Raw genomic sequence first — 22739 nt, forward strand, 5'->3', positions numbered from 1 at the left:
TGGCTGCAGCATCTTCCATTGGAGCCCTGGTCAAACCCCGCCTTCTGCAGAGCCAGCCTGGCTTCCTTCACTCCTGCAGGGCAATTACAGCTGCTGTGCTGCAATTTCAGCTGCTCTGCATCACACAGCTGCAGGAGCAGGCCAGGAAAACACTTGTGCTCATCTCTGTTACTTAAGTTACTCATTTATTTTATTTCCTTCTGGTCTAAATAAAGAATGCCAGATAAGTCCAGACTGCCTTCGTGGCTCTTGTATCCAATAAAGATGCATTTAGGAAATCGTTCTGTCCTCCTCTTTCAGAGGCAAAGCAGGCAAACAATTCTTTTACTTAAAGAGAATTTCCCATCAATTTTGGAATAAGTTCCAAAATGGAACATATTCCAGCTTTTCAAATAAATAAATAAATAAATAAATAAATAAATAAATAAATATGTATATTCCAGCTTTTCAAATGGAAGGGCAGAGAGAAGCACCATGTTTCCTCTTCAGCCCATATCACAAAAGCCATACCTGTAACCCTCTTCAATTCCTGCAAGTCTGTGCTGGTCTAACTCCTCGTGAGCACAGATACTGGGATCTGGAAATGGAGAAATATCAGCTCTGTGCAGCCTGACAATCTCCTGTCCCAGGGGAGATACAGGGTTTAAATCTTGTTTAAAGAGAGCACTTCAACATGCCATTAAGAGGCAAAACTGTGAATTTACCTACAGATACAGGTAAATTAAGCACACAAATAAATGTCTATTTTGTGGGAATTAGGACTTTAATGTTCGTTGTACCATTCATACTATTCTTAGGTCTTGATGGTCTCACACAAAAATTTCTTAATGAGGCCAATATCATAAATTTTGCCGTAGCAGCTAAATTTAGAGGTTTTCCTATGAAAAGTGTGGTTGATAATTCATCTTCAAACAGCAGAAACTTTTAATGGGAGCTCTGGCAGTCGAATTTCCGTGGCTAAAGTTCTGCTTAGGTCGCAGGTAGGCAAAGGACTTTAATACTGCAATGCACCTGCAAGGTGAAATAACAGCAAAAGACCATTTCTGACAACCTTCACCTTGCTGAAAATATCTTTTGATTATGTTTCTGTGATTGACAGCCTTTGTAAGGGCTGAGTTCAACAGAATAAAGTTTTCAATTTTTGAAATAATTTTATATATATATATATATATTACATAAATAATTTATATTTACTTATGAGGGCACGGAGGGGTGCAAATCTGGTCTCAATGTTGCTGTTTTGATGATGTGATCATGGAAGTGTGAAATTCCCACAGATGTTCATGACTCACACTCCACAGTTGCTTTTCCCTGGAAAAATGTCCATGGGTTTCAGTCTGGGTGCTTTTCTGACTCTGCTCATATATCAAGTGCTGCTAAGAACAATAACAAGTTTCTCTTCTGACCTGAATTCAGGCCACAGCCACCCTACACCCCAGATCATTTCAAGCAGCATCTTGAGGCAGCTTAAAGTTCCTCAAAGACCTTTTGCTTTTATTTGCTTTTTCTGAAAAACCCATGAGCACTGTGAGAGCAAAGCAAGCAAAGTGCACTTACAACAAATCCCCTGCACAGAAGGTGAAACGCTGAATTACAGTCCCAGGCCAAAGATCAAATAAAGAATTAAGGAGATGCCAACATTTCCTGTCCTAAGACCACATTAATTATTGGCTAATGTTGCACTAAAGCTGTATATTTTTCCAGGACAAGCACCAAATGCTGCATTGAGGTCTTCAATATCAGGAGGAAATATTTACCACAGCAGTGCAACCTACACTTGTGATTGCTCCTGAAGATTTAAAAAGAAATAAAGAATAAATGAAGGATTCTCTGGGTTCTTTAGGTCAGGTCTGACATGCAACCAAATGAGATTCTGAAAGTGCACTTTTTTTTCATTTTCTCTTATTAACTTTTCACATTTTTTGCTCTCTCACAAGCCCAGGTTGTGGCTGGCTGCAGATGCAATGAAACATTTAGCAGGAAAACTTCTATTATTGCTGGCACAGCTGGAGGCAGCAGTTCCAGAGTGCCTGGGGGTTTTGTGGCCAAGCCTTCAGACTCAAGAGGTTCATCTAAACTCCAGACATCACATTCACTCCCTGAGCTGCCTTCTGCTGCCACCAGCCTGGCACAGGATGGGATTTGTGATGTGGCACAAGGTGCCCTCCAATTTGTGCCCAGATCTGCAAAGATCTCCCCTCTCTCTCCAAAGTATTTAATTTAATCACTCTCAAAAAAACATATTTTTTTTAATGGCCAAAGGAACCCAGCCTGAAAAATATCATATCAGCTCTTAACTTCTATTATGAGCTTTGATGAGGCTGAGTTCTGTGCTATTAATTTTAAAATGCCTCCTCTGATGTTTTTTTTTTTTTTCTGAAGCACAGGGTGAAGAGTTTCTGTAATTCCAGCTAAAGCCACAAAACTGAGTACAGCCATCAAAAATGAGAACCATTCTTTTTTTCCCAGAGCCAAACAAACAGGCAGCCAAAAAAATGGAGAACAAACCCGAGACAGACCACTTGCACAATGGCTGGGTACAGGACAAAAATTACCATTAAAAACACATCTTCATGCCAGAAATAGCTCAAAATACCAGGTCACTGAGGTGTAATGCAAGAGCAGAGATTCTACACTCAGAGCATTAATTGCAGCCATCAAAAATAAACATTAAAACTTGGAATACCATGAACAAGTATAAAACCAAGACAGAAATAACTCTGATCTTAAGATACAACCCTGGCTCAATAAATGAGACATCTTAGAAGTGCTCAAGTTTAACCATATAAGCAATCCAATTTGAGTGCATTTTACCAAAAATAGGATAAATATATAAGAAGTATGAGCATAAAACTGGCTTGTGGTGCAATTTTTCCACTCTCCCTCCAGGAATTTTATACAGCAGTAAATATATCCAATATATCCATAGTTGGTATAGAAAATTCACTGGGCAGAGCGACAGCACAGTCATGAAATTCCTTGAACATAAATAAACTGGAAAGTATCTACAACTCCTGGTCCTAGAAATATACATTTACTGAACATTCTGGCTGTTTTTTGAGGATTTTGCAACACAGCCATTCTCAAAGTATGGATTTGAGGTGGTCCAAAGGAATTATACAAGTGGGAAGACACAGGAAAGGGGCTGTAAATGCTCCACCCTGAGAATCAGAACTGCTCACCTGGGGCTGAGACCCACAAGAACAGCTTCAGAAATCCTTTGGGAACACCGAATTCCACTGGAATAAATGGCACTACTCTGATATCACCCAGCTTTCACCTTCCCACCCTCCCCACACACATGGAGCAGGAAAAACCTGAGAAACTGTAAAGTTCTCATTAGCAGTGAGGAGCCATTAAATTTCATCCCCACTGCTACAGTCACCTCCACTCCCAAGTGCTAAATTTACACTTGAGAAGGACTGAAATCAGCAGCTTCCCAGACAGTTCCACTTAATGTTATTCAAATTTTAATCCAGTTCAACTCCAGCACAGACAAAACTACATTATTTTAGTTCTCAACAAGGCAGAAAATGAGCTGAAAATGACACTGAAACATACACGTGAACTTCCTTTGATGATGTAGTTTAAACATGAGTGAATCATGGATGTGGATAGAATCACTTGGCTCCTCAGTTTTGGGTTTTATAGGGTGTTTTTTACCCTTTTAGCTGCCTGATTTGGCTCCTGATGCAAACCAGGAACCTCCAGAGCCACGTTGATGAAGCAGCACGAGCTGTGCTTTAGGCAGCTGAGACTCATTAGTCAGCTGAGAGTTGAGATGTCACCTTCCATATTTTTATTATTAAAGTTAAAAATACTCAAACGCCAACAGAGAGCAAACTAGCAGCAGTCCGTATCTGCAGTGAGAGCTGGGTGAGGATCATCCCTCTGATCCTTCTGAGGATCATCAGCCCTGCTCTGCTGCTGCTGGAATGTTGGGGGACACAACACAGATGATGCACTTTGGACCTGGTTAACATTAGAGATTTTATAACAGGATGCTTTGGCAAAAGCAAACAGAACTTTGAAAATTAGACCTGGATTGCATTAAATCACATGGGTCTACTGAATAAAGAAAATCCCATTGAACTCTGCAAGCAAGAAATGTGGTTAATGCATAAGTTTGTGTATGTGATTTCAACCGAATCATTGCAGTACTTACATTCTATTTCAGGGAGATTGGTACATTACTGGTCTCCCTGAAATAGTATATAAGTGCTTGTATCCCATAATAAAATGGGATTCTGATCACCAAGTCAGTCTCTCTGTCTCTCTCCATCACCGACATGCTGCCTTGGGAAAAACTCATCCTTTGGATGGACGAGGAAAACTCATCCTGTGGATGGATGGAATCCTTCCATCCTTTGGATCTGAAATCTTCCCAACAACGCGCTGCTGCTCAGTGCTGACATGAAAGTTTGAACACAGGGCTGCAAACACAGCTCCATGCACAAGCAACACCCCCAAGGATGGGCTGGGATTGCCAAGCCAAAACTCACCCTTGGCACTGCCACCCCTTCTCCTCTCTCCATCACCGACATGCTGCCTTGGGAAAAACTCAGCCTTTGGATGGATGGAATCCATCCATCCTTTGGATCTGAAATCTTCCCAACAACGTGCAGCTGCTCAGTGCTGACATGAAAGTTTGAACACACAAGCAACACCGCCAAGGATGGGCTGGGGTTGCCAAGCCAAGGCTCACCCTTGGCACTGCCACCCCTCCTGCCCCAGCAGCACCAGGAGCATCACTGGGACGCTCTGCCCCAGCCCCAGGCTCCCTCAGAGCTGCCACCCTGCCCTCCCTCCCTGCCCAGCCTCTGCCAGGCTGCACATCTGGGATAAATATAAGGAGCCTGTGACAGGAAATACCTCAAACCAATCCAGCTTGCTTTTAAAATCTTTTATAAAGTGTAAGGTCTGAGTTTTATGAAGACCTGGTGTGGCTGCTCTAGCAAGTTTACACATTTAGACACTTTTTTTTTTCCTTCTAGCATCACATCTGTTGTTATTAATTCATAGGAAATAATAAGAGAAATTAATAAACCGAAACACTTCTCATAAGGCATAGAAGTTTTCATAGTGCCTGGAGCTGTTGCTCAGGCAGTGATTCCAGAGGAAAGTTGTATGGTTACAATAAACCTGAACTCAAGCTTTGTACTCCTTCCCAACCCTTAAAAATGAATCAGTTTGTAAGTTCTAGGGCAGGGTAAAAAGCAAAAATAAGTTTGGTTGGATTGTGTGCTTCTCACTTAATTATTCTTTTTTATTTAACTGATTATTCATTTGATGGACTGTATGTTCTTTGAATCCACAGAATTCTCTGAATTCTTGAGTATTCTTTGATACACAGCACTAAGACAGCACTAAAATGTCAGAAAGAACTTATACATTTAAATCCCAAACAGTGGGAAACTGCTTCAGTGGAGGGATAAAAACTTGGCCAGGTGCACATAGAAAATAACCAGAGGTTCTTTAGATATATCCAGAAGTGCAGAAAAGCAGAAGATTTAGGAACTCATATAACAGAGCTTTCTTGTTTCCTTTAAAGCCCACCATGTCCAAGCTGTTGCACCCTTGAGAAACACCCTGAGAGCAGAGGATTTAAGAGTTCAAAGCATCAAGAAGCAACATTTCAAAAGATATCTAAATCTCTGAGATCTGAGAAAATCAAATCCAGGCCTGGACTGAAGAGTGACTACCCTCTTTTAGTAAAAAAAAAAAAAAAAAAAAAAAACCAAAACAAAAAAAGACCCCAACAACCAAAACCGCCATACCCCAAACCAAACCCCAGAAATAAATAAAGAAGAAAAGAGGAGTGGAATTGTAGGGGTGCATGAGAGAGGATTTCCTTGGGAAGAGGAGATCTGAAATTGGCGTTTGGGCTCACTCAGGGGACACAAACCCCAGGGCAGCACAGGAATCCCATGGGGAACGGGGAAAACCCAAGGACAGAGCCCAGCTTGCAAAGGGAATCAGTTCCTCCCCAATGTAATTTTAAAGGAATGATTCCTAAGGAGCTCAGAAAACCCTCTGTGCAGCCAGGCTCTCCCTTTCCCACATTTCAGCAGGTGATTCCCTGAGTTTTTGCTCGTCTTCCCAAGGATTTCAGCTCTCAGGTGAATTTTTAGCTTTCATGTGTCCATTGTGAAGATGACATTTGGACACACCAGAGTTTCTCTGTTCAACTTCCCCCTCTCTACCTGCCTTCAAACCAATCATGGAAAAGTCAGCTAACAGAAATAACCCAATAAATAAGTTTTAAAATGCCTCAAGCCCAAGCAAGCACCAGGTATCTGTGGATTTAAAATCTTGGTTATTACCTTTTAAATTCTGAACACTCAGCATTCTCTCAAGGCTCTGAGTTTCCTGTCTGCAGGAAGAGAAATGCTAAAATTGAGTCAGACATTGCTTTTGGGGACCTCTGGGAGGATTGCAGGGGAGGTTTGAAGCTTGGGAAGTTGGTGTGAAGCTGCAGCTCCAAGCTATGGAGCAAAGGAGATAAAGCAGTTCAAGCAAGGTTCAGACAAATATCTCCAAGGGTGGGCACCTCTCCAGCACAAATGTTCAGAGCTCCTTTCTCCCTATTCCAGCTTCCTACAGTTCCCAAATTCATTCTGTCCAAACATCTTTTCTGCTTTGTTTAACAATTCAGCTGCGGTCCAGCAAAAGCTCAGAATCACAGGCTCCACATTTAGCACGTTGGAGGCCTCACTGGTTCAAAGCAAAGTGTGTCAGGAGCTCCAAATGAATTGGAATATGAGTTATAAGTGAGTATAAAACGGGCTGCATTCACCTCTGCCTGCTCCAGGATGAAAGCCCAAAAGTCCAAAAATAAAATTTATAAAAAGGCCCAAAAATGCAAGCTGGAGGCAATGCATTTCCCAGCCTGTGGACACAAGGAGGAATGCTCAGGAGTGCATTCAGATAAAATCTAATTTTTATCAGTTGCTCAGTGAGGTTTGACATCCTTCCCCTGAAGAAAAGTGCCCACATTGTCACCCAGAGATTCATCTGCACTGCAAAACATCAAGGTGTTAATGTGAAAAGTTCAGGTCATGATTTGGGACTTGTTAATTCCAGTGCTGCCTTGGAGAGTTCAGCCTCCTTCCCATCCACAGGAGCCAAAAGTATTTGTTAAGTACAGGTATTCTGCACTTGAAAAGCCGTGGAATAGGGAAAGCTTCAAGGCAAGCTTCCCTGAGCACACTACTCCTCATTTTCCCACTTCCTAATTGGAAAGGAAAAAAATCTGATTCAGGTTTAATGAGCAGAAATACGGAAAGAGTTGCAGAGGAAAAGTTCTGTCCTATTTTCTGTCCCCTTTTTCAGAGAGTTCTGTGGCATTTTATCTGCACTAACTCCACACTAGCACTTTTTAAAAATATTTTTTAAGGTTTCCCATTTTATTCCTCTTGTCAGACAGCAGGGGGGTCTCCATGTCTGATTGCCATTTGACATGCATTCAAGCACCAAAAAAAAGCCAAGTACATATTTGGGGTATGGAACAAACCAGATGTGTCTGCAGGATTTTGGATTCCATGTGGTACCAGCCTCAGACCCCTCATTCCTGCCAGCTTGGGATTTATCCATTTTCTTCTCTGGGGCTCGTGCCTTTCATCCATCTCTTGGCTTCTGCAGCACCTGGACCCTGTCAGCATTTCCAAAGGTCTTTGGAAGAACACTCAGAGATCACTCACGTTTCTGACTCTGCGAATGATTCCCCAATCCTTTGTTCCACCACCAGATGGAATCAAGGTTTTTGGGGTCCCTTTTTGTCACTTCCATGTATCTGATGAAAGGCAGAGGAACTGGTCTAGGTCTGAGCCACTCATCTGGGGAGCCTGCAGGAGTTCTGGACTGCAGTCCTCTGCTGGGATCCAGAATTATCCAGAGGAGTCTGAGGAACAAAATATCCCCCAGGAGAGCTGTCAGACACTTTTCTCTTTGTTTTAGCTCGCGTGCTGGGCCTGGCTACTCCTCTCCTCATCACTCTGTTCCCCAGCAGCATAAGAGCTCTGGCCTCGCCTGGGGAAGCCTCCTGCTCCAGGGACATCACTGAAGGCTGGGACACATCCCCATCTTCTTGGGTCAGCCCCATCCTCTAACAAATCCAAATCCACTCCACTTTTACCATGGGAAATCCCAGCCTCCCCAGCAGCCATCCATACAGACCAGATTTACTTTTGGCAGAGCTCTCACTGGAATTTTTAATTGGAATTTAAAGATAGTGCAGTCTGCCCACTCTGGGATAAAGCTGGGTCTGTCCCCTGGGATAGGGTACTGCCCATCCAGCCTGTGATGGCAAACACAATTCTAACTCGTTCTGAAATGCCTTCTGTAACTCAGAATCACAGAATCATTCAGGTTAGAAAAGATCTCCAAGATCATCCAGTCCAACCTTTAACAGTATTTTTCAGTGCCTGAGCAATTAAGGGGGAAAAAGAGAAAAATCACATTGTCAAGTTCTACTTTTGGGCAATCACATAGGAAAGGCTGTTTTGCTGAAATTGCAGTTTCTGTTATCAGTCGGTGAAGCATTTTTGGGAAGGTTGAGATCTGGCCCCTTGTTTTCAGACATCCTCTGTCTTGTACATGAGGAAAATTCATTACACTATTGAAAATAATCTTGGGGAAGGAAAAAAGGGGTGTGCTTGAGCCAATCTGGCCTAAGGGGTGGTTGTACCAGTGCTGCAGGGTGTGCTGACAGCCAGGTCTGAGACCAGCTCTTCCAAAATACTCTGAACTGTTCCCTTCCTTTGACAGATGTTTCAGGTGCACCCTGAAAGTCGTGAGGAGCCATAAACCTGTCACCAAAAACTGCTGTATCCCTGAAGGGGAGAACATAGAAATACCCTGCTTTCTGGGAAAGAGGGACAGAGACGGGTTTCAGTTTGCAAGGTGCAAGCAACACCTTGTCCTAGCATGCCAGGATGGTTGGTGGGCTTGGCATTTCCCCTCAGTTCTGGATGTGGAGAAGGAAGGGGATGCTCAGCCTGGCTCTGTGCTCCCCCTCTCAAACACAACCCCCTTAAAATGGGAAGCTGCTTTGCTTTCTAAAGTTCAAATGAGAAAACAGCTAAAAAGCAAATCTGGGGAGAGTGGGGACTGTCCTGGAAGACAAGCAGGGACATTTGGGGTTCACCCTCAGGATCTCTTCGAGGTCCCAGTCAGAAGGATTGATCCCATAGAGCCAAAATGAGGGGAAGCAACAAGAAAACCACCAAATTTGTGATACATGGGAGAGTAAGGAAGAAATCATCTACAGGAAGCACTCAAGCCCCATAAGCTAAGCAAGAAAATCAGATTTAGGAAAGTCTACCAGGTCACCCAGGTCTACCAGGTCATCCACTTTCTGGATGAGCTGCTGAGGTCCAAAAGAAAAAATCAACCGGAACAGAGGACTCTGGTGCTTTATCCAACTGAGTTCCACTGTAGAACTTTCAAAATTCCCATATTTTTAAAGTTTTAAACTATAGATATACACATAATTCTTTGCCATCAACTTCATGGAAGATCTCAGTTGGATTTAAATGGTCTTTGGGAATCACGTTGATTGTAGGAGAAGAGTTTTGCCAGGTACATACCTTAAATAATTCACCAGCAGCCCCAGGCTGATGTACAGTCACACCAGAAGTCTGTCTGGCAATTCATTAATAAAAAAAGCAAACCACAAAATAAATCTGTAAGTAATTAACCCCCCGTATAAAAAAACCTCAATTAATCACTTCCACTATCCACTTTGAAAGTCATATTTTCTATGTCAGTATCTACAGAGCAGATGCACTGTGTAGCAGAGTAAAAAGACATGTAACTGTGATCTTTGTTTAACTTATGTACACAACTTTTACTGTGCGTTTTGCTGGGCAGGTTGGATGCAGCAGCACTTTTGCAAGTACAGCATCCTGCTAATTCCTCTGTGAAAGCATGAACAAAAGTCTTTTATTTTACTCTTATTTATAGATCTGTAAGTTACAGGTAATTAATCGCAAAGAAACAGAAGATAAATCCCATATCTGGGTACTTTCACTCCTAAATCAGCTCAGCTCCAGCCGTGAGTCACAGCTACTGGAAGTCACCGTGGCCCTCTGGAGCTTCCCAGCTTTTTTTCACTTTTCTGCAATGTCAAATCCCAGCAAGGCAGCCCCACAGAGCCCAGACAGGGAAGGTTTGGGGGGATTCATGTGTCAGAACAGAAAATGATTCACTCTTCCTAAGCCAAGAGTAAAATGAGTTTCTCCCCTCCTTACAAAGTGGTGTTATCCCATGTATTCTTTGAAATGGATTGTTATAAAATATACTTCACTGTGTATTGGGGCTGATTCCCATTTATAAGAGAGCTGCTTTAAATACCCCTCCAGAATCAGAAAATCACTTTAAGGCCTTTTCTTATTTGCAAAAATGATGTAAATCACTGAGCAAACAAGGAATGAACCCCTTGTCTTTCCTTGTCTCCATTTAAGCCATAATGAGATGGATGTCCACAACACCAGGATGTTCCCCACCAGGAGGGAAGCATTTTTTGTCCAAAAGAGGAGTTCAGATATCTATCAGCGGACTCACCAGAACATCCTTTGTAATTTAATTAGAGCAGGGCTGGAGGGATTAGCAGCTAAGCCCAAGTGCTCTGAAGATGCCTTAAGTGACCCACACACTCTCCCTCTGATGCCTTCACAGGCACTCTGACTCCCTGAGTCACCAGCTGGCATCTCTTCATTATTCTTGTTTTTCTCACCTATTTTTTCGTTGCCATTTTTAGCCACGGGTAGGAAAGAGGAACAGTTTTCCCTTTACACCTGTCAAGTTGATTTAGCACTGCCTGGCACGTGCAGGAGGAATAAAAAGCCTTGCTCCAATCTGATAGTGCTCCACCCCTTGCAGCACACAGCAGACATCCAGAATAGCCTGTTCTTGCTCACACTGGGATGCTGAAACCACAGGGGATGGAATCAGAAATAGTCCTTTTGCTGTGCCACAAGGAAATTACAAATGTGTCTAGATCAGGAATAATGAATTAGCACTGCGGTGTGTTTTACTAATGGTTTGATGTCAGTGTTTCTCATGGCTTGATTGGATATGCAAACACCCCACCAAACACCTTTTGAAGTTGAAATAGCCACAAGAAGGCTCCTCTGGAGCAAGGCTTGACCCTGAACGATGCAGGAATTTGTGGATCAGGAATCCTCATCAGGAAAATAATCAGACAGCAGCAGTGGTGGAGACCTGTCTTTGGGCTCGACAGTTTCCTCTAAACATCCTCATTTAATTCCCCAGGCACTGAATTTAAAAGTGCATCTTAAAAGGCAAGAAATTTTGACTGCATCAGAGCTTTACTTGTTTCCTGGAGCTCCCAGCATTAAAGGCACAGATTTGTATTTCCATAGAGCAAATAATCCCACAAGACATCACCTCACCAGAGGTCCAACAAGAAGATCAAATCTAGAGCATCCTTTGCAAAGCAACAGGTCACAAGCAACCACTGTGTGAATATGACATTTAAATCTCAACTCTGACCACCAGTCTTTTGGTAGTTTGCTTTTTACACAGTGAATTGGGCAAGACTTTAAAATCCCAGGTCAGATATAGAAAATTCAGGAAATTACTTCTTCTGCACCACAGCTTCTACTTCCACCACTTCATTTTTCTGACAGATTTGAAGCTCACATAGCTGACAGAAAGCTTCATTCCAAACCCAAAAGAAATAAGTGAACTTTGGTTGTGAGCCATGGGATTGACCTGTCTAGCCAGCTCACTGAACAGATAATAACATTAAACCCCAAGACTGAATTCAGCTAATGAGTGTCTCATAATTGCTGGCATTTCAGGAACAGCTCTAGGCTCAGGTTGAGATATTAAAATCTATTCAGTGAAACCATCCCCCTTTTAAAGATGTGTTTTTAAGGAGACATTTTTCTCACCTTAAACATGAGGTTGAATTCAGAGAAGGCTGCTGGAAGAATTATCTTTGAAAGTGGTTTTCTCTGGCATAATCAAATGTGTTTATTCCCATTTTTTTTTCTTTCTCATGTTACATTATTCATTGAAGCCATGGGTAAGGAAAGATGCTAATCAAAAAGATTTGGCCAATTTTGAGGGTATTGCTCATTATTCATTCTTAGTAATCCCTTGTCCTCTTTTGTTGTGACACTCTTTAAAGGATGGGCTCTTAAATGGAATGGTGCACATTACATTATTCTGCATATTTTAGAAATGCTGAGGAGAAAATAGAGGCTGGTAGATGAAAGAAAACTCATTAAAAGCCACATTGCTTGTCACATATGGCAATTAGGATGCAATACAGGTCATATTAAAATTCATGGGATACCCACCTAGGGCCAGGAAGTCCATTCTTAGGAGTTCCCATTATGAGAAGCGTAAACAAAAGCTTTAAAATTAAAGTCTGTGTTCTAGGTCACAGGAGAGCTCTACTTTGGGCTGCTCAGAGAAGGAAAGTTTAAGAGAGGGGACACCAAAGGACTGGAAAAGATCAGCACTGGGGGTTCCCCAGCTCATGAGGAATTCTGTGCTGCTGTGTCTTCGTGACCAGGTCTCAAGTGCTTTCAGCTGTCAGTTCAATGCCTTCTGTATCATTCTGTCATTTCTTCTTTCTAGTGAGCAAAACCACCACACAGATGCCAGTAACACCCCAAACCTGTCATGTTTTTAACTTCACACACTCCTCAGAACTTCGCCCCCATTTCACACCAAAATATCTCCAGTTTTTCCTGAATAACATCCCTGTGATTCAGCTTTCCCTCCTCATTCACTCACTGATCTCTCTCCATGTTTTCATTATCTTGATAAACATCTCACTTAAAGTACTATTGGTCTATTTTTATAAATTCACATTCTCTCTGTTGGATTATTTCCATGTTTGCCTGCACTGTCCATTTTATCCTCTCCTTGCCTTCCCTTACTGACTCCTCCTCCTCCTCACAGGAAAGACCTGGCCCATCCTGTGCACTACAGAATTAAAAAGAAATAAACCAAACCCTTAAGAATTGCATTATTGAACAGGTGGCAAGATTGCAGAAAAATAAACAAATATGGGGCAAGTAAACACTGATGCATCCGAGGAGTTTCATCAAGCCTGGGGAAAGCACCAAATGAGATGAGGCAAAGGAAATCCTGATTTCAGCTAAACACAGACAAATGTTGGCTTGTGCAGAGATCAAACACTGGGAGATCTGTGAAATACAGAACAAATGTGCTCTAAGCCCCACTCTGAGCACTGCCATACAAATAAACACCACTCCTCTAGTTTCTAAATACATTCAGAATTGAAGTATGGCTCTACAAGAACTACAAGTTTAAATTTTGCAGATCAAATCAAAATAATTACAAACTTTGCTGTGGCAGACTTGGGCTACACTGACGAGTTTATTGAGCACCTCAGCCCTATAAAATCTCTTGATGATGAATTTTTGCCTGTAGTCAGACCCCCAGACTCTGAAGGGATCTGCCCCACAGATGGTAGCTGAGGCACCATCCATCAGACTCTATTAAAAGCCTCATAAAAGCAAAACATTGATGTTAACAAGACTCTTTCCACTGATTTGATTGGGCTTTGGACAGAGGCCTATACAAACAAGGACAGAATTAGAAAATGGAAATCTGTTTATATGCACAAAACCTGTCAATCCAAATGTTTGCCTCCCAAAGATGACCTAGCACCACTTAATTTATGAGGCATTTAAAGGGCAAAGAGGCAGATTGATACTTTCAACTTTTACCTGAGTTGACTATTTGCAAATATTGATTCTAATATTTTAAACCAAAAATTGCAAACCCATTGGCGTCAACTGGATTTCTTTCTACATTAACATTTCACAGACTGAAAACATCGCTATTCTGGCCACCTTCAGTAATTAGCTGAAATAAATGGAGTGTGTGTCATCTGTTTAGTGCCATGTCCTTGAGACTGCTCCATTTGATTTCCATTTTGATCCAAAGCTGGGGTTGATCAGGACCAGCCGCTCAGCCAAAGGGCACATCACACATTCCCATTGCTCCTCCTTCCCCATCTCAGCTCCCAGCCAGGCCATTGTTTGTTGCAGCTAATTAATCCCACATGTCCTGGCTGCCAGTGAGCCTCACAAACCCCAAATTTCGGTATTTACTGCATGTCCAATAAATTAATTCCACCTCTGGAGAGATGCATAAACACAGTTGTGTACATGTAAGCAGAAGACACATTCTTACCCAGCCAGATTTATGGTTATTATTATTGATACTTGTTTGACAGCTGCTATTATTATTTCTAGCTGGCCTCTTAACATGCAGATGTGAGTTAATATAGGTATGTATTAGTATTTCAACATCTCTGTGAGGGCCAGATTGTCAGATCTTCATTCCAAACTGATCCCTGGTGACATGGGGACATGGCACTGAGCATCACAGTTACTGCCCTGGCAGGACCTTGCCCTTGCCTGCCTCTGAGTGAGGAGAAAAGAGAAAATTTAAATATTACAGCCAGGACTTTTAACACTGCAGCTGAAACTGCCTGACACTTCCTGCTGGAACCCTCCTGTTTTCACTCCCATCTGTAGCAAGTGGTGACCCTTCTCCTCACTGGTGTTCACCTCAGGGATTATGATGCCTCTTGCAGTTAAAATTGTTCAGCTGCTCCCAGGGAAATCTACTGAATTTTCCCAGATAAATAAGTCCAGTTTGCTGAGTTGACATCAATCACCCAGGTCCTGGATCAAGGAGCAGGAGTTTGGTGGAGGAGATCGGGTGCTTGTTGTACCTCTGGCTGATTTTTAAAAGCTCAGAGGCTTTGAAACCTCTTATTGCACATGGCTGGTGAAAGCTTGGAAGCTCAGCTGCGTCCAAAGAGCCCAAACTTGCTGCAGAAGGGGAAATTGAGCCATTCCCAGCTGCTTTTGGTGGTGCACCACGAGCCTCTCCCCCTGTGCTCAGTGCAGCAGGTGGGGAATGAGGAAGATGCCAGTCTGTAAAGAAAAATAAACTTTGCCCTCATGGATTGGATTCTCTTCCCATCAGTGTCATGTTTGGAGCAAGTGTGAATCCCCAAGTGCTGGGAAAATTGGGAAAAAGCCAACAGGGAAGGTGAAAGCAGAGATGAACCACAGAACATCCCACCACAAGATGGAAATCTCGATTGTCTCCACCACAATGAGGAATCAAAAACCTAATTACAGAGCTTTAATATCCAAGTGTTTCCCATGGTCATGAATTTATGGAATGGTTTGGGTTGGAAAGGATCTAAAAACATCATCCAGTCCATTCCACTGTCCCAGGTGCTCCCTGCCCCAGTGTCCAGCCTGGCCTTGGGCACTGCCAGGGATCCAGGGGCAGCCACAGCTGCTCTGGGCACCCTGTGCCAGGGCTCAGCACCCTCACAGGGAACAATTCCATCCCAATATCCCATCCAACCCTGCCCTCTGGCACTGGGAAGTGTTGCCCCTTGTCCTGTCAATGCAGCTGTTCAGACTGTGGAGGTGGAAAGTTCTTAAGTTAAGAACCTTTTCCCTTAACTTAAAAACCCAAACAAATGACACATTGCAACAAGAACATTCTCAGATCTCCCGTAGACTGCAGTGACCCTACTGAGATAATGAACTTGAGGTGGTCCAGGCAGTGTCATTTCCTTGGGAAGCTGCTGGCCCCTGAGGGGACAGGGACACAGATGTTTTGTGTCTCTTCTCTCCAGACAAGGTACATCTGCCACCACCCTTGACTTCTGCCTGGAGTTACCCTGACAAGCCACGCTGCCTGTCCCACAAATGGTTTTAGAAATGTCAGATGTTAGAAATTACACTTTCTTATCACTATTTATTAGTATAAAGGCCCAGATGTTTGCTGCATGAATGCTAATTAATTTTTATTACTGCTAACATGAAATTTCAAATATTTTGTTTGTTACCTGCTGGATGTCACTGGACAAAGTTAAAGCCACCCTACAACCCCGATGCCCTGTTTTGCTGTACTGATGATTCTGAACCACAGATTTTGTGCCATATGCCCCAGTCATTAACATGAAATTTCCTCCTGAAGGAAAGTTCAGCTGTAGAGAAATGAGATTTGGCCCCAAATTTTACAACTCTACACTTCATGGACCAAACTCACTCCTAAGTATCCCAAACCAGTAAAATACCTATCAGACAGTCAGGGAACACAGGAAGGGATTACTCTTTTGGGGTGCAATCAGGTGTTAATGGGAACAAGTGGGTGGTAGAAGCTGATCGAGTTTCTGCAAACTTTCAAAAATGCAATTAAGGGTGACCTTTTTATTTTGAGGCATTTTTGTTGCTGTTTGATTTCTTTACTTAACTGGTCCATAATAAATGGAGCTTGTTAGGGCTTAGTCTTTTCCAGGAAGATCTCTGTTTACATATCTTCCTCTGGAGGGCTTAAAAGTGAAATCTCAGAGAAATTCACAGGTTTAGAAGTGAAATTAATTCAGAAACCTTTCTTAGATTAAAGTGACAAGGGATAAGGTGAGATGTCACTATACATAATCACCTTTTACTATGAGATCTGTCTCTGTTCTTTTGCTTACAGAACAGCAGCTTTCACAGCAAGCCAGTTGCCAAGTGTAATTAAGAATAATTAAGAAGGAAAAGTCCACAGACTAGCCAGAGTACAGCAGAATTACTACATTCCGACTCTTTAACTCTTTCCCTTTCAAGTAGAGATTGTTTCAAAGTATGTAAAAGTTCTGTTCTGTGGGATATTAAAATTTAATGTGTTGTCATCATCATCACCACCACCACATTTATTGTTATTATTACCAAGACTGCCATTAAATGGAAATTCATTAATGCTAAAAGTCACAGCCAGCGTGAGATTCAGCAGGCTCCAAACTCTGGAGGAGAAGGTGGAAAGTTACCTGGTGGCGGTTCAAGAATGGGTTTTCCTTTTTTGTTGTTTTTCTTCTGTTTTAACTCCTTCCTGCTCGGTTTGAACCCTGGCTGCTCCTCTCTCTCAGCAGCACGGATAGGTCCTTCCTCTCCGGGTTGCTCCGTGAAAGGAAAGAACTCTTCCCCGGGATACGGAAAGGAGTAATAATGATCCCTGTTGGTGATTTCCTGCAGGTAATAATCCTGATCGTCCATGGGGACAGCCCGGGACACATCCCCCAGCAGTGCCAGCCCCAAGGTGCAGAGAGCGAGGCAGAGTGCGGAGCGGCCACGGGCGATCATCGCTGCCGTGCGCGGGAGTCCCGAACTTTACTGGGAGAGCGGGCAGAGAGAGTCCGGGCAGCGGGAACAGCGCTCCGGGAGCGGCGGCGATGGAGCCGAACCGCGACGGGGATGCGGGGAGGAGGCAGAGCCGGACACACGGACAGTCGGACACACGGACAGCTGGGCACACGGACACACGGACAGTCGGGCACACGGACACGGCACACTCGGACAGTCGGACAGTCGGGCACACGGACAGTCAGACACTCGGACACTCGGACACACGCACACTCGGACAGTCGGACAATCGGGCACTCGGACAGTCGGGCACTCGGACACACAGACACTCGGACACACGGACACTCGCCCGCAGGTGGGATGCTGCCCAGCCCCGCCGCTCTCGGTGCCGCTGTGTCCCAGCGCCGGTTCCCGCTCCGTGCCCGGACTCCTCGCTCCTCCTGCGCGCCGCTCATCCAAGAGAGCGCTGATTCCAAGGCAAGGCGGCTTGGCAGGCAGCCCTCTCCTCCCAGCCCGCGGCCGAAGCGCTTCCCTCCCCCGGGACATGGGGGTGGGCACGCAGAGCCCCAGCCTGGCAGGGGGCATCCGCTGGCACTGCCACCCTGGGCACGCCGGGGACACGGGGCATGCGGGACTGGGGCAAATCATCCTCATTCCGCAAAAGTTATTCCCTTTCCCCCTCCTTCAACTTTTAACTTTCCCCCTCCTTTTAACTTTTACAGAGTAGGATCCGTCTCCAGTAAGCATCAATCTCAGCCCCCCTTCTTTTTATTAGTCTGCATCCATATGACAACAAAATTTCTATATAACTTAGTTTATAGATCTAAAACTATATTTCAATTTATATATAAATATATATAACTTTATATATATATAATTATATATATAATTTTAATATGAATTTAATATATTAAAATTATCTATAATGATATAAAAACTATATACATAATTATATATATAATTATATATATAATTATATATATAGTTTATATATATAATTGTATATATAATTTTTATATATATAATTTATATATATATAGTTTGTATACTTTACGTATATATGGCTATATTCATTTATAGTAACTTATAGTAACAATAGTTTATTGTTCAAATAATATACTTTAAATCATATAGCTTTAGATACACTTATAGGCTGCATTTTTCCACTTCCTAATTGGAAAGGAAAAAAATCTGAAGAGGATCAATAAGCAGAAATATGGAAAGAGTCACAGGAAAAGTTCTGTGCTGTTTTCTGTTCACTTTTCCAAAGAAATAATAAGCTTATTATTTAATTTTAAAATAAGCTTATTATTTTATAGCAACTTACAGCAAATTATCTATAACTAATACAACTATATCTATAACTAATATCTATATTAACTAACTATCTATATCTTATACAAATCAACACACATCATGTGCCAAGTTATAAGAGGCTTCTTCTGGAGTACTTGGCAGCTCCCTGGATTCAGCCCAGCTGAAAACCAGGAAAACCATGGCTCATCTGTGGCCCTTTTTCTCACTGTTTTGGGATAATCCTGATATTTCCTCCCCCCTGAAACATCTTCCCAGCAGAGCAGGATGTTTTGTGCTACACACACGCGAGCCAGTGTCGTTAATGAAATCAATTTGTCTGAGAGCAAAATCTTATCTTTCATCTTTTTCATACCTCTAAAATAACCTTCAGTGCTGAAGGAAATGTGCAACAGTTGGCTCACATGAAATATGAATTCTTACTCCTGTGTTGAAAATACCAGCTTATATTTTCATCATGTATATTGTATTTCTTGCCACGGTCCAGTCAGCTGGGAGAAAGCATTACATCTGTTACCCCAGTCTTTATTCTGGCTTTGTGCTCGCATTTTTGGTGGGTTTCTCATCATTTTAATACCATAATAAGCATCATTTCATGTCTTGGTACCTGTATATTGTGATATATTTGGTTTCCAGGCTGTGGGTGATCCTGTCCCATGAATGCAATGATCATCCTTACTTTCTTAGTTGCTATCCCAAAAGGAATGTAGTGATGCTGTTGTGTCTGTTGTCCTGCCTTTTATAAAAACGCAGCTGTACTTTTGTACTGAACTTTTACACTGAACTTTTACTTTTTTTTTTCCTTTAAATCTGACAACTATGCATCTTTTTATTTCAAATATAGGAATTTTTGGTTTTTAAAACTGGAATAAAATGTACTTTTCTTTTTCAATGCTTTGTTGAATTTTATACATATACATAAATAGACTTTATTTGAGGAAAAGCTGCTTTCCATCAAACTTTCAGGCCCTTTTATCTGTAATAGATGGCTTTGTCACCTCTGCCTCTGGGAGCAGGCTGAATATCCTGGAAATCCCCTCTTAGTGATTTCACAAATATTCTGACTTCATTTTCCCTTTCCAGAGTCCTCTCCCTTCTTGGTCCTAATTTCTGAGGGCGGAGCACAAGCTCCAGAAAATGTGTTCAATTTTGCTGCCATTTGCAGCACAGCCAGTCTTCTGAAAACATTATGAATATTCACATACCTAAAGAAGTAGTAGAAAAATAAACTTTTCCATGACGTCAATAAGGAATTGGCTGTTTGGTAACTAAAGCTTTAGCTGCAGATCATTATTTAACTTACTGTAGTGTTTAAAGATGGACAGAGAGACAAGCATTTACATTTTCAAGGATAACAAGAAGCATTTTCATAAAATACAAAGTTGAGTGTACTTTAATTAAAGGCCTGAGGAATGTGATTTGGGGAAATCTTGCATTCCACTGGGAAGAACTTTGCAGGACATCAGGCAGCACTAAACCCATTGCTGCTCCTCATGGAATCACAACAAATAATTCCCTCTTTTCTCTCTAATTACCCTCCAGAAAGATTAATTCATCAATACCTATTCCTGGGTATCAACCTGTGCAAATAACCAGCTCCCCTGTATTTCTGCTTTAGGGTTTTAATACTTTCTGTGGGTGTGGGGTTGGATTCACTGCTTCCCCTTCCATGCCCACCTCTCTTTTTGTGATGTGCATGAATTCAGCCAGCTGAGACCACACAAAGTCTGTCTCTAGGCATAATTTTGATCCACTTCACCATAAAATGTTTTTTATCTGTCAGCATCCTAGAAACAACTTACAGGAAAGGAGGTTTTTCTTCTTCTAAGAGTGGCCCCAAAGTATTGAGATCACTGAGGGCTCAGATGTTTTGGGCCTGAGGGCTTTTTTCTTTTCTTTTGCCTGGGAAACATCACAATAGCTTATAAAAACCTGCGTTGATGTGGAAGGAGATAAAGCAAACTGAGATTTTTGTAGAAAACAACTCTGACTGTAACCCTGAAATGATGCCAGTGAGAGTGTAGAAGTCATTCCACACTTTGCTTGAAATGTCTGTTCTGCTGCAGGGACACACAACATGCTGTGGTCTGTGAATGAGTTTCGCTTCCCCCTCTATTTCCAAGAAGGATTTATTTGGAAGATGATGGTTTGCTCCCTAATTTCAACAACACCTCTGGAAAAAGAGGCACTCCCAGCTCTTCCTTGGCCCTGCCAGGGGAGGTTTAGAGTGGATATTAGGGGAGATTTCTTCATGGAAAAGGTGATCAAACTTTGGAGCTGCCCACGGCAGTGGTGGAGTCCCCATCCCTGGAATGATTTAAAAGCTTTGTGGATGTGGCATTTGAGGACATGTGTGGGATTAGCAGGTTAATGGATAGACTTAATGATCTCAGATATCTTTTTCCAACATAAATGACTCTGGAAAGTGCAGATTCAGGAATGCTTTTCACTGAGGAGAAAGTAAAGTTGTACCTGTAAGCACAGTCCTTGCTGAGGATCTTGATTTGTATTTATACCCCACAATCAGTGACCACACATTTAGGTTTAACTCAAACAGCTCAGTGACTCCTGCAACTTCTCATTTGGAAAAATCAGTTTTTAGTTGGAGCAAAGCTTCGTGGTTGGAAAAAAAGAAAAGACAAAAAACCAGGCATCTCTGTTTTCCTTGCCATTCCAGGGTAACTTTCTGAGGTAGCACATAAGGTTTCTATATGCTTTGGCAACAAAATGACTCTAAAAATAACTTTCCTCCTGAACACCAGTGAAGTTTCTGTTCTTTTGTACTTCAGCTCTGTAGTAAATCATGAAGCACAGAATGGAGCATGAGAAGAGAATTACACTTTCTAAAGTAATTTTCTTTGCTGCATAAAGCATTTACCCCTGCTGTCAACAAGGTCAAACCATCTCAAAGGAAATGGAAACCTAAAAATGACACTGGGAAATACAAAGGAAACTGCATTGAACATTTATGTGGCTTTTTGATGCCTGTTTCTTACACACTTATCAGAGACAGGTACTGATGTCCTGCTCACCTGCTCACCCTGAATATCCTGGCATTTAAAGCCCTGCTTGCACTTGTTGACAAGGCAGATCCTTAAAAAAGTGGTTCTTACCACAGATTAAAATGACTGGAAACACAAACAAGCTCTTACATAGAGACATTCTACTCAGTTTTAAGATACATTTAACTTTAAAGGCAATATAATTATTTTACCAGGTGAGGGATGCCAAATATACCCAGCCTCTCAACATTTGTCTCTGAATATATCAAATAATGGTACAAAATATCCTTCTGATCAGGCTGCTCTTCCCTTTGGGCAAACAGATTTTAAAATAAACAGTTGCCATTAATGAAGGCAATTATTTCCTTCAGCAGCCGTTTATTTGAACTGGTTTGAAATGCAGTGTGCATCCTGGCTGGGGAATTTATCCCAGTACATTCTCCCTAACTTTTTCTCCTAAAAACAACATGACCTTCAGATAATCATTCAGCATATTGCCTTTGTGCTGGTGTCTGGAGAAGGATCTCAGATTGCCATGGAAACAAAAGTTCCTTGTTCTCTTATACTTCCCCGTGCTGTGGTATCATTTTCACTATATGAACACTTTTCCCAGCCAGAAATGGAATTGTGGGATTTTCCTGTTTTGAGCACCTCAAAGTGATGGATCAGTTCATGGTACAAATGCTGTGAATGCCAAACAGAGGCTGCACCCACCATCATCATTATTTGGGGATATTTACATCAGATCCATCTGCATCAGCCCCATTCTGCTGGAGAAATGAAAATTCTCTACCTACACTTTCCCAGAGTTTTCTTTACTTTTTCCTTCTGTGCTGAACACATGAGAAAAAACGGAATTTTAAGAAAGTCAAAGTTAACCAGTGACATAAACAAAGCCAGAAAAGGAATTTCTGGCATTTTTTGCAAATAATGTAATAGTATTTTGGGTTTTTTTATTATTATGGTAACTACATTTCTTCATGCCCCAGAATGTCTGTAGATTTTGTGTTAACAACCCATTGCCCTGGCATTTGGCAGCCACTGCTGGACCAAAGCCAGCAGAATTATCACTAGGAAAGGGACTGGAGGGGCAGCCTTGGGATTAAAAATTCTCAAATGCTAACACTACAAAAAGGAGAACTAACATTTTATTTTTTTCTAATACTATTAGTATTTATTGATTCATCAGCATTGGAAAGATTGTAGTTCTGCCCTGGTCAATGGTTTAGAGTTGTCTGCATTTTCCAAAAATGGG

At 42.1% G+C, this 22739-nt stretch overlaps 1 protein-coding gene across 1 annotated transcript in view; it reads right to left on the reverse strand.

Annotated features, from left to right (window-relative positions):
* The window catches only part of CPXM2 (carboxypeptidase X, M14 family member 2), a 66085-nt gene extending 48787 nt beyond the window's left edge, over nt 1–17298 (reverse strand). Inside the window, exon 1 of the mRNA XM_058810356.1 lies at nt 16856–17298. Within this exon, the coding sequence (XP_058666339.1) occupies nt 16856–17168 (313 nt within the window). The 5' untranslated portion in view covers nt 17169–17298. The remainder of the gene's footprint in view (nt 1–16855) is intronic.
* Nucleotides 17299–22739: the final 5441 nt, after the last annotated feature.

Source organism: Ammospiza caudacuta, chromosome 9 (assembly GCF_027887145.1).
Source record: "Ammospiza caudacuta isolate bAmmCau1 chromosome 9, bAmmCau1.pri, whole genome shotgun sequence".
Lineage (NCBI taxonomy): Eukaryota > Metazoa > Chordata > Aves > Passeriformes > Passerellidae > Ammospiza > Ammospiza caudacuta.